Source organism: Talpa occidentalis, unplaced genomic scaffold, assembly GCF_014898055.3.
Source record: "Talpa occidentalis isolate TD23 unplaced genomic scaffold, MPIMG_talOcc4v2.1 talOcc4.3, whole genome shotgun sequence".
NCBI classification, from domain to species: Eukaryota; Metazoa; Chordata; class Mammalia; order Eulipotyphla; family Talpidae; genus Talpa; species Talpa occidentalis.
In genome coordinates this window covers 63560150-63575359 of record NW_023603184.1, presented here as the reverse complement: position 1 = coordinate 63575359, position 15210 = coordinate 63560150, and the positions used below count along the sequence as shown (strand labels likewise).

The 15210-nt window shown below is 52.2% G+C and overlaps 1 protein-coding gene across 3 annotated transcripts in view; it reads left to right on the top strand.

Annotated features, from left to right (window-relative positions):
• Nucleotides 1-15210, top strand: part of GLI2 (GLI family zinc finger 2) — a 236602-nt gene that overhangs the window by 50228 nt on the left and 171164 nt on the right. For 2 of the 3 annotated variants that reach the window (XM_054699625.1, XM_054699626.1), the window contains exon 2: nucleotides 9425-9605. In XM_054699625.1, coding sequence (XP_054555600.1) covers nucleotides 9455-9605 — 151 coding nt within the window. In that variant the 5' untranslated portion in view covers nucleotides 9425-9454. Of the gene's footprint in view, nucleotides 1-3378; nucleotides 5882-9424; nucleotides 9606-15210 lie in introns of those variants that run through there. The other variant, XM_054699627.1, reaches the window with a different exon arrangement.

The following is a 15210-nucleotide window of genomic DNA, read 5'->3' as shown; positions in this document are numbered from 1 at the left end:
GACTCTCAGATGCCCATGCTTTTCATCCTCACCTCCAGGGAGGTGCCCTTGTCACCCCCAGTTTACAGCTGAGGAAACTGAGGGTAAGGGATAAGTTCGTTCTGGTCGCGAGCTCTAGACGGAGGTGGGATTGGAACGTGGGCCTACTTTTTCTCCAGGGTCTGCACTCCCCACACCCCATCTCCATGTGTTGGAGCTGCCACGTGAGTGGGGAACGGGGCAAACATTTCAGAAGCAGTGTGAGGAAGTTGGTTAGCTCCAAACAGGACTCTGGGTGGGAGGGCAGCCTTCCCGGGCTTTAAATCATGGCTTCCTTGGTTTGGGTAGAGAGGAAAGAATGTTCTGAGCAGGAAAGCATAGGGGGATGCAAAGGCTGAGGAATGGAGACGGCCTTTTATTTTTAGGGAATAAACCTGTGTGCAAAAAACACAAGTTGAGATGCCATCAGGAGTGTCAATCACGAAGTAGCTTTTACCCATACCCTCCTGGAAAAAACCCAGTTCCAGCCCTCCTGATACCCATCTCCCCCTTATCTGAGGTTGGCTGCCACAGGAGGGGCCTACATTTCCCATCGGGGGCCTCCCTGGCTGCTGTTCCGGCCCAGCAAGTCAGTGAATTAAGGTTAATTATCTGTTTTCCTGCACACCAGCAAGCCCAGGGGCTGGGCAAATTAGGGAGCTTTCATAGTCAGAAAAATATATTTAAGCAGTGATAAAGAAGCAGGTGCACCCGCTAGGAGAGTGATTTTTACATGGTACCCGCCCTTGTCCACAGTGGGAGCCTTGAGGGCTTGGCCCTCAATTTCTACAACTTCTACACCTCTGGTCTGCAGCTCCTGGAGCAGCTGGGATTGTGTGAGACCGAGGGGCAAGGAAGTGCATCCTTCCTCAACATGTCCTTCCTGGGCCCTGTTGGCGCCCACAGTTCCCCTTCATCCCGGCTTATCTCCTGCTTCTTTCTCTTATGGGAACACCATTCTTGTTTCTCCATTTCTCCAGAATGTGCCAAGGTGCAGGCACACGGCATTTCCTGTCCCTGGAGTTGCCTTCCTCTCCTTTCTGCACAGCAGGGTCAAGGCCTTTCATTTCCCATCTTGAAGTCACAGAGAAGGTCAGCTGGGTGATCCAAAGCCCACCCCTTGCCAGCCTCCCTCGCTGGCAGCCCTCCCTGCTTGAGCTCCTGTCGCATAGTCTTTCTCTATGACATTTAGCACAGACGTCTATAGACTGTCTACAAATTATGCCTTTTGGCACCTGTAATATTACCTGCATGTGGCAGATGTCTACACACACACACACACACACACACACACACACACACACACACACACAGAATTTGGCTACGATGGAAAAACTGGAAAATACGTAGGCTTCAGAATCCAGCAGATGAGCACTGGAACAGCAGCGCTGCTGAATGTTATCTGTGTCACTTTGGCCTGGTTGCTTGCTCTCTGTGGGCCCCTGCTTTACTGGGAATCGAGGATCGTGATAGTGGCCTCACAGCAGTAACCACAGAGAGTGGTGAGATAACACGGATAGCTGCCCTGGCCCGGGCACTTACGGGTGCTTGAGATTTTATTCTTTCCTTGCTCTGATAGTGACACCTCTGGCCTGAAACTCACAAGGCGTTTCAGAAGAGCTTTGTGCTCTTTTCTGGCTGTGTCTGCTTTTCTTACCCTTACAGCCTACAGTGTAGCTGGCCACGTGCCAAGGCCACGTGGAGACGGAGGGGTCTGCATGGGTAGGGATCTGCTAGTGTGTGCTGGTGTCTCACACCCAACGCCCCGTCTGAGGTTCTTGATCACCTCGGCTGTGTACAACCCTCACCATCCGTGGCACAGCCTTTCCCCCTATCTGACTAGGCCAGGGTCCGACACAGGTCCTGCGTTCCCCTTTGAGTTTGGCCCCCCGCCCTCAGTGTGCTATGAGAACCCCTAGCCAGGGTGGTGTGAGAGGGGCCGGCCCAGACAGGAGCTGTTCGTTCCCCTGCTAGTGTCTGGTCACGGGAAGAGGGAGGAGGGGCCAGGGGACCAGATCTGTGACATGGCTGTCCCCTCCCTTGTGTGATGAAGTCAGTTACATCCCCAGCCCTGCCTGGTCCCAGTCTCAGAGCTCCTTCTTAGCCCCCTGTCTGGGTTTCCTAGGAACTGAGATACTGCTGGACCCTGATGAAGTCTCAGTAGCTTTGGTTTCCCATATGGACTCAGGCAGGTGGGCAAAAATATCAAAACAGCTGGACCTGAGGTCCCGTAGGTGAGCACGTGGCACACGTAGCTGGCAGAAGCCCTGGCTGCCCCTGGGCCCTGAAGGTGCCGATCTTTTCTTGGAGAAATGTGTCTGCCTGTGGGGGTTCTCCTGTTCTGCCAGCCCCTGAACTGACTCTTCTGGGGACCCAAAGCTGGTGCAGTTGCTCCTGTAGTTTGTATTAACGATTGGCCTGCGTGGGAGGGAGGATGCCTGTGTTGTAGGGGAGCCCCAGAGAGGGAAAGTCACATGGCTAGAAACACACAGCTCACGTGTGTGTTTATTCTCTCACTCTGGGAGAATAAAGCACATGAATAAAATAGGGTTATCTGACTATAACCCTGACTATGAGGGGCAAGCTCGGTGTAGTCCTGGGGAACCCCCTCCTCACCCACTGTCCTTTTCTCATCGAGGTGGAGGAGTGTCTCTTTTCATCCAGGTGGGGACTGGGCTGTAGCGCATGTCTGGCTCCTCCAGTTACCTCCAGTGTGGGGAGTCATAGCCCCCGTGCTTCTGCGTGACCGGCCTCTGCACGGTGACAGGCTGGTATCTCATAAGTCAAAAGCACCCTTTAGAGTGTCCATTTTCCAGATGGCCACACCGGAATGCCGGGAACTGGTGCTCAGTCACTCAGGGCGGCGCAGGACGAGTCCTCGGGACCGCAGCCATGAATCTGTTGCTCTCTTTTTGGTGATAATGAGGTTATAATTATCATTACCTTTAATCTCTGTTGCATTGGCAATGTGTTTTTCACTCCAGGAACGTTCACGTGTTTTTATCTCATTTGATCTTAAAAATAAGTCTGTGATCAAGGCAGGGCAGGTATTTATTATCTCATGTGTGTGTTTGTTAGTCAGGGTCTGTGTCTCCTTGTACAGCTACGCGTGTGTGAGCGAGTGTGCATGTGTGTGTGTGTGTGTGCATCCCTGTATGCATGTAAGTATGCATGTCCTGCATGCATGTTTGGGCCATGCATGTGGTGGCTTATGAATATGTGCATGCATGGTTTGTGACTGTGTCTGTGCCATGATAGTATGCCTATGAACACACATATGACTGTAGGTACAGTGTGTATGCACGTGTGTGACCGTGCATGTGGTTGTGGTGGTTATTCTATGTTATGTGTGTTGTTTGTGTGCCAGTGCGTGTCCATGCGTGTGGGGCCCTGGTGCACATGCCGTGTGGTTGAGATCAGAGAGGAGGTGGGAACGCCATGGCCCCACGGTGGCTGCGGTCGCTGGGAGGCGAGGTTTCATCTCTCTCCTGGAGATTGATTTCGCCTGGGGAAGACGCTCTAATTCCTGTGACTCACTCGTTAGAGGAGTTCAAAGCAGCCAGGTGGCGGGAGGGTGTCTGGGGTTGCAGGTTTTAGAACGATTCGCTCATTCTGCTCTGATTATTAATTTATTCTTTAGGCCTTTCCCTCAGAGTTCTTAACCTTTTCTGTGCCATGGATCAATCCCTCCTCAGAATATTGCTGCAAATGCATCGAATGAAATACATAGGCTTATGAAAGAAACCAGTGGTCTTGAGTGTAATGATCAAATGTTGAAGGCACCACTCCGTGCTATAGTACTACATGGACCCATTTGCGGCCAGATCAGGGGGGTCTGATGATGGACTTCAGCTGGACGCCGTGGTGCAGTGTGGACAGGTCTGTGCCTTGGGCTGCTGGCAGGCTCCTGGGCACTGTGGCTTGTTGCCCATGTTCATTTTTCTGGAGATACCAGCTACTTTAATTTCCAAGTTAAAGAGGATAAAAATGTGTCTTTCGCCATTCAGATTATGCATCTTTGCTTTAACTGGAATTTATAAATTATTTAGGAGGTGGAAGCAACCTATGAGCACACCCACCCCCAGACACACACATGCAGTGTTTCCTAAACCTGCCTTTGCATCAGAAACACCCGTGGAGCTCTTTAAAAAAAATGCACCTCTTTTGTTCCCCCCCTTCCATCCAGACCTCTGGAATCACTTTGCCAGGAAAGACCTGGGTATGATTCCAGAAGTTCTTAGAGTGCCAGTGCTCCCAGAGCATGCTGGAGTCCTGGGAGGCAGTGATCTGTGTGCAGTCTCCTAATGGGAAGAGTGTTCCTCCTTCCCTTAGCAAACCCCAGGTGTGGGGTGCCTCTCTTGTGGTGCATTGTTTGGATGTGTTAGAGCTGTTTTTCCTGGGTGAAGTTGGGGTGTTGGTGCTCCTCCCCCTGGTAAGTGTTATGACCTTAGGCTGAGCTCTGAGCCCAGAATGTGGTCCCTCCCTATGGCCCCCAGCTGGCCTCTGGGGGCTCAAATGAGGCTGAGAAGCTGCCTTGAAAGAGTTTTAGGGAGTGAAAGTGACTGCCTGGGACCCTGGGCTCCGGGTGTTTACCCAGAAATTGTGCTAATCCCTCTAATTCCTGAGATTTATACAGCTCTCTGCTCTGTCTGCTGCTTTCCTCTCCTGGAGGGGGCGGGATGGGCTGGCAGTGGCTGGTCTGTGGCACAGTGGGCACTGCCCAGGCACCCTCTCTGGGTCAGCTCCGCACAGGTGTTCATGAATCCCCTGGGGCCTACATGGGCATCTCTATCCCTAGACCAGAATGGGCAGTGGGAATCTTAGTAAATGTCCCTTTTCCACACACTCTGTTCACCTGGTCCCCTAGTGGCTGTGGCCTAGGACTCCAAGGTAGCATTATGGCTAGAGGACCTGATCCTTTCATTTGACTGCTCACCTCCTCCTCTGTCAGAATGGAGAGAATGGCATCCGTTGTGACGGTACAACAGCACGGAGATATTAGGGTGAGGGAGCTATAACAGCTGTTCCCCAAGAAAAACCTTTTCCTCCTCTTTTTTCCAATTCCTTGTCCCAGTTTTCACAGTTCCTTCTTGAGCCTCTTTCTTACCTTGATCCATGACCCTAAAGTCTGAGGGTCTGACACTAAAGTCTGTGAGTCCCTGTTTCCCCATCTGGGTTTGGGGATACCTGCAGGGAGCTTCCCTGTCCCTCTCTGAGGGTGAGGTTAGCGTCTGGTACATGTGCTGACATTGTTGATGCCTTGAGTCCTCTGCTGGTTTCTGTGCCACTGAGCCCTGTGCCCTTCAAATGCCAGCCTGGTTCCCTGTGCCTATATTACCCCATTGACAAGGGGGCTGACCACCTGCTCATCTGTGCCTGGGGAACCAAGGGCTCGAGGTCTTGCCCCGGTGGAAGTCACTATTGAGCAGGAGCCAGGGAGTGCATAACAGGTTATGGTCAGGCTGTGTGAGGGTCCCAAGATGATGGGAAGGGTTCAGACCCAGGGGAAGGATGCCCGATTCACTTGGGAGCATGCAGGAGGAATCTTTGCTAGTCTACCAACTCACAGCCTAACTCAATGTGAGGCCTGAGGCTGATTGTCAATAAAGAATTAGGGAATAAAGACTTAGTGACTGAACGTACATCTGCACGCTCCTCCCCCACTAGCCTCAGCAGACAGGTGCCACCTGCACTGCCGTGGTGCTTGCAAGAAGCTCTGGACAAAGCATCAGCTTTTGCTCAGCCTGGCTGGTGGCTCCCATCCACCAATCCTGCCACCTGGGATATGGCACCAGGGCAGGGGTCATACCAAATACTGCTTCTGGGTCCTCCTGGATTCCTGGAACACCTGACGAGCTCAACAGTAAGTTACTTCAATGCCTACCAGCAAATTCTGGGGCAGGTCTCTTTGTACTGAGGAACAGTTCACTGTGGAGCTTCTGACTACAGCTTTGGGGGCAGACAGCCTGGGTTCAAGGCCTGGCACAGCCTCTTTAAAGTCTGTGTCTTTGGGCACATTATTCAACCTCTCTGAATTCTGAGTTCTTTCTAGGTTAAATGTTGTGAGGATTAAATGAGACCTCTAGTGTAAAGTGCTTGGTGACTGATAAACCCTTGTTAAAGGTTTGTTGTTTCAGCTGCTATTTTGATATTTGTCCTTACTTCCAAGCAAGGTGTGTTTAATTCCTTCATCAGAGTTCCTTGAGAGGAAAAATCCAGGCTGTTCACAAAATCAATTGCATGTCAAAGAGCTATGCTTTCCTACCTCAAAGATCCACTTTTTTGCCAGGATTCCTGAGCAGTTGCTTTGTGCCTGCCTGCGTGGGCAGCAGCTCCTGACTTGGAAGTGATGATGAGTATAGTAAGGGCATGTCGGGTTGCTCAGGGGTCTGGAAGTGGAAGTGACAGTGATCTTTGAGAAGTGGGGGCGCCTTCCTGGAGGAGGTGATGTCTGAGTGGCATCTTGAAGAGGAGTAGGAGTCCATCATACACAAAAAGGAAGTTTATGATGGGGGAAGAGCTTGCCGTTGTACATTCAGTCACTCTTTATTCCCAATCAACCTCGTTTTGAAGTAGTCTGGGAGTTGGTAGACTAGTAAGGGCCCTCCAGCACACTCCTTCTGGAGGCTGGCACAGCAATCTGGATTGAACAGAGACTCAGAGGGTCCTGCCTGGAGGGAAGGTCAAGGGCTGTGGATATGGGTGTGAAGGGGAGGCAGGAAGGGAAGGTGCTGGTAAGCACAAGAAGACTTAACCTGAAGCCAGCAGGGCTCAACAAGGCCTTGGTCATGGGAGGGATGAAGTGAAGTTTACTTTTGGGGAAGATGCCTGACTCTGGTAGAGGATGACCTGGAGAAGGACCAGAAGTGGTCAGGAAGGTCCCAGAAGGGACCTTCTGGGAAGGAAACTGGGTACAGAGCTCCTTTGCGGTAGCAAAAGAGGCACCACTGGCAAGTTGCTTTGGGGATTAATCATGGGAACTCCAGCTGATCAGATGTCAGAGAGAATGGGGAGGACGACAGGACCAGAGTATGCAGCTCAGGTGGTTTTGTGGGCAGAGTGTGGGGCAGGAAAGAAGGAGCAGGCACGGACCAGAGCATGTTGGGGTGGGCCACTTGGAGAGATGGCTGAAGTCTGAAAGAACAGATTATACAAATAGGCTTAAAGGCTCAGCCCGTGATCCCTGAATATCAAGGCCAAAGGAAACCCCATAACTCACCAAGTCCTCAGGGAGATTTTTTTTCTCCTCATCTGCCTTGGGTTTTCCGGACAGGGAACTCTGAAAAACCATCGAAAGGAGACAGACTGGGATGTGCAGACAAACCAGGGAGTTCAGAACTTGGCAAGCTGGCAGGGCCTGGGGCTGTCTTTCATGCGCGGAGCCCACGGTTCTCGTGTACACCCATTTTCTACTTAGAAAGGCACGCGGGTATTGTGTGAATTTTAAAAAATGAAATTGTGGTGCCTACAGATGTCATTTTAGCTTGGAGGTCCCTGGGGATGGAGCTGACCACCGCCTTTGGTTTCTGCCACGCTGCAATCCCTGAGTTCTCTACCAGAACATTCCCTTCCCACGGGCATGCCAACCCGCCCTTTTCCCTTCTGTAGCAGCAACCACAGACTTCCTTGACTCCAGTGATTGCCCCATTTTTTACTTTTTTTTCCTACAGCAAAACTTCCTGATGACTTTGTCCTAGCCTGTGTCCACCCCTGCCATTCTCTCCCTAGCCCCACCCGGGGCCACTGCCATGCTCAACTCTCAGGCCATCTTCTCAGTCTCTGTGGCTTGACCTGAAGCTGACGGCTCCACCTCTCCAAAGCATTTCTTTCTTGGGTTCGCTTCCAGGGCCCCATTCCTGCTCACTCTCTTTGACTGGAATGGCCCAATGTTGGAATGTTCCTTGTCTCCATTCTGGAACGTTCCCTCTTCACCTACACTTTCTAGGAGAGCTTGCCAGTGGTGCCACATTCCCATCTCTCACCTTTCACTCTCCCCTGGGCTCCAATTTGCATTTCTGGCAGTCCACTCCCCGCCTCCCCTGCATGTTTTAGTAGGTCTTTCCAACTTAACATGCCCCAAACTAAGCTGCTGATTTCTACCCCTAAAACTGCTTCTCCCCCACTCTACTTTATTTTGGCCAATGGTCCCACTGTTCATCCAGGTGCTCAGCCAAAACTATATGAGCCATCTTTGACACTTTGACCCCTTCCTTTTAAAAAAATTCGCTTTCAAATGACTATCCTGTCGCATTTGCGATAAATACTCAATTGTAATATCTGCAAGTCATGACATGTAATAATGAAATGCTTGCCACCCACCACTCAGTGGAGGGGAGCCTTCTCTGTGTCCTGCATGCCCCAGTGTCTTCCCTGCACCACGTCGACTCCTCTTTCCTTCACACGCACATCAGAGCAGAGCAAGGGCTGTTAGCTCTGCCTTCAGATCACGTCGCTGTTTCTCTGCTCCCTTAACCAGACCCACCACCACATCTCTGTGGGTCGTCGCTCTTGAGCCTTTTCACCCCAGATTTGCTCTCCCACTCGATAGCAGAGTAACCCCTTTAGTACTATTATTTCCCCCAACCCTGTGCAAAACCCTGCTGGACCTGCACGCCCCTTGCTGCTCCTCAAACAAGCCAGACTCCTCCCATCCCGGCCTCTGCTCCCGCCTCCTCCTTCTGGCCGCCCTCTGCTTCCTGCCAGCTGGGGACCCTCCAGGGCATCTCGTCCCTACCTTGGCCTCTCCACCCTGCTCTGTCTGGCCACTCTGCTTTCTTTCTCCATGCGACCTCTCAACAACTGAAACTAAATACACATTTATAGCCTCCCTTCTCTTTATTATGTCCCCCAAGTAGAACCAAAGCTCCGTGTAGTGTATGTTCAACAGCAGACACAGTGCTGAACAGGCTCTGAAGGATAGGTTGACTGAGTGTGTGCAAGTGATTAAATGATGACCAATTTGCTAAATGAATGAAGGTACAAATAAATAATAAAAGGGGTCCTGAGAGCAGGGAAGAAACAAGGAAATAGGAACTTTCCTTTGCGCCCCGGTAAGAAGTAATGAGCTTTGCTTTTATTGCCCGGTGACGTGGAGCTTGAAGTCACGGCTCCCGGCTGCTGTCAAGGTGGTTCTTGCTCCTCGGCACCCACAGCAGCGCAACCTGTTGCTTCATTTTTCAAATCTGGGCTAAAAGACCATGAAAACGCTCCCCTGTTGTCCGCGAGGTCGTTCCAAAGACCAGATGAATCTCAGAACTAATAATTCTCAAAATTAATTAAACCCTCCTTCCCAATTATGAGAGAACTGAGTCGGCTGCCGTGGCAGCGCCGCGCCCGGGAATCTGGGTCGGCGGCTCCCGGCTGGGTCGGGGCCAGTGTGGGTGAACGTCTTTGTCTTCTTCCTCAGGGCTGCCCCCCAGGGCTATGAGCGACTGAGATGGAGACGTCCGCCTCGGCCCCTGCCACGGAGAAGAAGGACGCCAAGAGCGGGATCCTGGAGGGCCCGGCTTTCCCCGACCCGGGCAGAAAGGCCTCGGCCCTCGCGGTGGCCACGGCGGCGGCGGCCGCGGCTGTCGCTGCCCAAGGAGGTACTTTCTGTTTTGCACACTTGGCGGGCAGTGGGGGTGTTTTTCATTAGCCCGTTAGGTTTTCATTAGAGCGGTGGCCGATGTCATCAGGCAGGCATGCTGCGTTTATGGAGGGCGAAGGGGAGGGCGCCTCTGCCCCTGGGGGTCTCTGGCACCGTGACGGCCGCCTGCAGTCTTCTAGGAGGTCTGGCCACCGCACGTCTGGGGGCCTGTGGTGGGGGCCTGCGAAGAGGGAGAGGGACCCAGGGAGGGAGGCGCAGGGGTTGCTGGGCGGCCCCGGGGTGCGCTCGGTTGGCACAGTCGCGGTGTGCCAGGACGCCGTCTTACGCCTTTCTCCCGCCAAGGACTATTCTGGAAAGTAATTGTCTTCTGATCCCTCTTGGCTGTAATTAGAGGGTCAGGTACAGAATTTAGTATCCTTAGGTGAATTTCTGGCCAACTTAATTATAACAGAAGGACTACACGAGCCACAGCCTCTCATTTTGCTGCCTCAAAGAGAAATATACTTCGGTTTCCACGGGGCCGTGCCAGCATCCCGTTGGGAAAGTTTGGCGGGAAGGCGAGACCTCCCCTGGTGTCTGCGCAGTCCATCTGGAGGCCACATAACTATTTCTGTCTCTGAGCGCTGGAGAGGCTGAGATTTCTTTTCTTTCCCTTTTGATTCAAGTGCATTTAGTCATGCCCTGTTGCTCACCGCTCAAGCACAGCTCAGAGAGCAGCGGGGAGGATCCGCCTTCGCGGGGTGGGTGCGAATGTGGGCAGCGCGCTCACACTTTGATGCTCACACACATCGCAGGGGGCTCGTTAACGTGCAGATCCAGTCTGGCATTTCTAACCAGCGCTCCGCCGAGGCCGGTACTGCTGGGTCACCAGCCACTCCGGGTGCAGCTGGGGAGCCCTTGTCCAGGGAATCCGAAAGATGCTTCAATGTGGGAGAGAACCGAAGGCTTCTAGGTGCTGGTTACTATATTTATTTTCATTGTCCCTGTTCCCCACCCTGTCCCGGTCTCCCCGCCCCCATGAATCTCAGCTGGAATCACTATCAGGAGGGGTTGGTGAAGTTAGGGGGGGAAACTTCGTGCTTCTACCAGGAGCTGGATTCCCACAGATTTGGCCTTCTGACCCGGGGTGATATCCCTCCCCTCTCTGGAGAGGTCTCTCTTTGGAGACAAGATGGTTAGGAGCAGCCATGGGGATGCAAGAAGAACACTTACTTGGTGTGAGAGGAGCCAGTGCCAGGGTGGAGCCCCATGTAGGGAGGTGTCAGATAGCCAGGAGATGAGAGGGGCCATGAGTGGGCTGCGAACTGCCACACGGCAGGATTTACTACGGTGTCACTGTAGCAGAGAACTGATGTAGGCGGTAATTAGACAGCAATTAGGATGTAACCAGGGAGGAAGCCCTCCTAGTGTCAGAGCTGGTTGTCACCGTTGATGCTGTTGTAACAACAGATGCCCGAGGGATTCCCAACCTGGGGGGCAGTGGGCCTGCAGTGTGGAGTCCCACTTCAATCTCCCTCACCTTAGGATGCCATCCCTGCCTACTCATACAGACTAGGGGCCCCCTCGTTGCCCCACCCCAGGGGAACTTGGTGCATGATATTCCAGCAGGGGGTAGACTTAACCTGTCACCCCACTCTCTGTCACCCCAATCAACAGGCAGTTGATTGTCTTTGGAGGAGGCCCAAGTCAGGCACAGCTGTGCTGGACACTCCCCTCAGCTGTCCTGCTCCCTGCCCCCTTCTTTGTGAGGCTCGTTGAGGATGGGTCCTCCCAGAGCCAGGGAGACCAGCTTTCCCTGCAAGGAGCAAAGCAGGGGATATTTGGTGCCAGCCCCCCAGTGCTGGTGGCCCATAACTACGCAACTTTGGATAGGGTGAGGGAGGCCCAGTGGGACAGTTCAGAGGTCTGTGTTTTAGTTCCAGCAACATCCTTGGTCCTGTGTGGCAAGACATTCCCTTCTCTGGGCCTGTGTCTGATCCGTGTCTGAGGGTGTTTGACAGATGTTGTGCAGTCTTTATGATCTGGTGACATGGGATCCTTCTTACATCTTACTAGTGGTGACAGAAGTGTGATGAGTGAAGCTTCTCATTTAGTCAGCAAACTCGAGTTGCAGAAGGCTCCAAAGAGTCTCTGCTGTGGACTTTCTGGCTGCAAGGGTGTACACTGTTGACAGGTGAAATGAATATGTGGGAGGAGATGCCAGGCAACAGAAAGCAGTCTGTGTGGGTCACCAATATGAAAGACCCTCTCAGGGCTGGGGACATTCAGCTGTGTGTCTCTGTGCTCAGGGCTGGGCCTAGCTTGAGGTGGTACCTCCCAGAGGGTCTGCTGTGAACCTGAGTGATGTAAGGAGAAAGGGTAGCATCTGAGAGGAGCTTGACCGAGAAGGGATCGCTAGGTAGACTTATCACCTTTGCCCAGCCCCTGAGGAGAGGGGAGCTTAAACTGCAGGGATAAGGCAGGGCGTGGCAGGAGTGAAGGGGGCCATGGGCCTGCACAAAGACCTGGGCGGCGGGGGCTGGGGGGGGGGTATGTGGTGCATGCTCGCTGGAGCCAAGTGCAGGGGACTGAGAACTGCTTGAGGGGTCCCTTTGCAGGGTGGGGTGTGACTGAGCTGTTGTCCCTGGGTCTGCAGGTGACCTCTAATGCACAGTTGATCCCTTCCAAGCATGTGATAATGTCCCCACAGTGTGCACCTCCATCTGCAGCTCCCCCAGGGGCCCCACTTACACACACTTAGTGTTTCTTGGCTTCTTGCCCTGTCTGACGATGTCAGGGGCACTCTGGTGATGGTGGGCAGTGTTGACAAAAGGGCCAAATCCTACCAACTAGCAGGACTGTGACCACCCACATCTGGATGGCAGGGTATCCAGAGGTTTGGGGTACCCTGTATTCCAGGCCAGTTTTCTCCCCTCATCGAATCCCCCCAGCACATTGCACTCAAGTCCACCGTTGGAGCTTGATGATTTTGGTTCTAAGAATGAACATACAGTTAGGCAGAAAGATTTCATTCCCACATGATATATAACTGTGAGAAATTGGAAGCAGCGAACCGTTCAATGATAAGGGATTGATTCATCAAACTGGAACATCAATAGATGAATGGAACATTATGTAGCTACTGGAAATGTTAAGGCTTTATAAGTCTTAATGAGATGAATTTACGTTCTAATATGAAGTGAAAAAAAGCAGATACAGATCTGTCTCACCTGTTGCAACTTTGTACTATATAGAGGTACCGAGAAAGGTGATTGTCCAGATGTTGGGACAGAGGGAAGGTACACTGCATACAGGAAACTCATCTTTTGGGTTCCTTGGCCTATTCGAATCCTCTATGAGGATGGCATTGCCTTTGAGAGACCAAGGGTGTGCTGGAGCCAACCCATGCCGACGTGTAAAAGCTGGTTCACATCTTCTTCCAACTCTGCCATCTGTGCCCTTATGTTGTTGCAGAAATTGGCCGTGGTGAGGGTATTTACATCACAAAAATTGAGAAATGCTACAAATCAGGACTGTCCTCCTCCCTCCCCCTGCCAGAGCCTATTGTTAAATATCTACCAGCAATCAGGCTACTTGACAGCTAACTGATCTGAAGCCCCAGTAGGACCGGGAAAGAGAGTGAGTTAATGGGGCGCAAGACAAGTGGGAGTCCCCAGTGGCAAAGCTTGGAAATCCCAGGCAGGACTCCTGGGCATTGGGCTGGGGTGGCAGGCATGTCTCATTCCTGAGCAATAGGAGCCGCTCCATGTGTAGATGAGGTTGAGATGGGGTGGGGAGGGCCTTGTCCAAGGCCACCAGCAGCTCAACAGAAAGCAGGGCCCAGGGCTAGGGGCTCCTGTCTCTCTAGTGGTGTCTTTTAGATATTTGCATTAGGATTGTGGCTTAAGAGTGTTTGTGGGTTACTGAGGCATTAAGTCCCAGCTCCATAGATACTCTGCATAAGTACTTAGCTTGGCCACCAGCCTTGGAAAAGTCTCCTCCTCTGGCACCGTGCTTCACTCTGCTCATCTGGCCAGTGGACAGACAGCACCTCTCTCCTCCAGACAGCGAGTTGTCTGAGCCTGGAACCAGGATTTACTTGCAGAGGGACCTAACAGAGGTCTCTGTTGCTTGAACTCCCTTGGGCATCCATGGGGCTGGTCCTGTGTGGGGCTGGGTTTGGTGTTTCCACACCAGCTTGCTACCTCTTGGAGTCAAAACATGCATCAGAAAAACCTTTGCACAGCCGAGGGGGCCACAGCAAAGAGAAGCGCTGGAGTTAGACTAAGGAAAGATTCCTTGGATCACCTGCGGGAGTTGCTCCTGAGACCAGACGCTGAAGCTGCGCGCCCGGTGGGCCTTTTCCCAGCTTCTTTAACCGTTGTGCTAACACTTTGGAGGCCATAAATCTTTCAAAGCACATTTTGGCCCAGAGTTTTTTTTTTCCCTTTAATTTTTAAAATGGCGTAATTTTAAAGGTAATTCGATTCAGATGTTTCTCGTTCTTTATACTGAAACTGCCCAAATGCTGTCGTATTTTCCTCCTCAACAGTGGGTTTTCTTTCCAAAAATATTTCTGACTCTCTCTGTGTGCCTTCGCTGAGGCCACAGGACCTGCCGCTCCAAGCCTCTCAGCTGGGACAGAAAAGCTGGAGCTGTTAGACTTGGAGCTGGGTGTCGGTGATGAGCTTTGCTGGTCCCTGAAGTCTGGCAGCCAGACGGGCTCTGGAAATCTGGTGTCGTGCCTACTGGACAACACCCAGCTCTTAACGCTGGGCACCCATGCTGCTGACCAGGGTCCTCCAGGATGTTCCCTCTCCAACAGCCCCAGCATTCCCAGGAATTGTTAGAAATGCTCATTCTTGGGCCTCACTCCAGATTTGAAGCAGAGCATCTGGGACTGGGACTCAGCAAGCTGGGAATGCTTTTGATGCCCTCTTATATGTGGACCCTCTGTGGTCTAGCTATGTGAAGTGAGTGAGTCTTTCCATAGGTAAATGGGAATCACACACAGAGCTTGCTGCAGAAATGACAGGAGATGTGCAGAATGCCCACACCTGCCTGGCACTTCATGCCTCTCTTCTCATAATGCAGGGCACTAGTAAGGAGAAGTCTGAACTCTGAGCCAGGCCACCTGGTTAAGGCCCAATTCTGCTGATCCTGGGTAGATCTGTGCCTCAGTTTCCTCATCTGCATTATGGACATTCTAGCGGTATCCGCTTCACAGTGTTGTGAGAATTACTTGAGCTCTTGCACATTCCGTGCCAGGCACAGAGTTAGCTCTGTTTGAGGTCCTACTTAAGTATTTGCTTTGTGAACTATTTCCAGTTTTCCTTTCTAGCTTTGAAGTCTCTACCTGATTTAACAAGATTCCCCTTCATTGGTAACCCTTGCCAGCTAATCTGCTGAGGCTAGACAGGTGGCAGGAACCCCAGATTTCTGTTATCTTCTTCCTATTTGAGAATTGTGGCAGGGATGGGCTGAAAGTCAGACCTGGGTGCCTGTCCTGCTTTGCAACCATATAAGCAGGCCTAGGGGAGTCCCTGGCTGCATTAACTCAGTCTTCTGCCCCAGCAGAAGCAGGGGACCAGACCAGAGGATGAGACGCTCGTCGAACCTTAGCC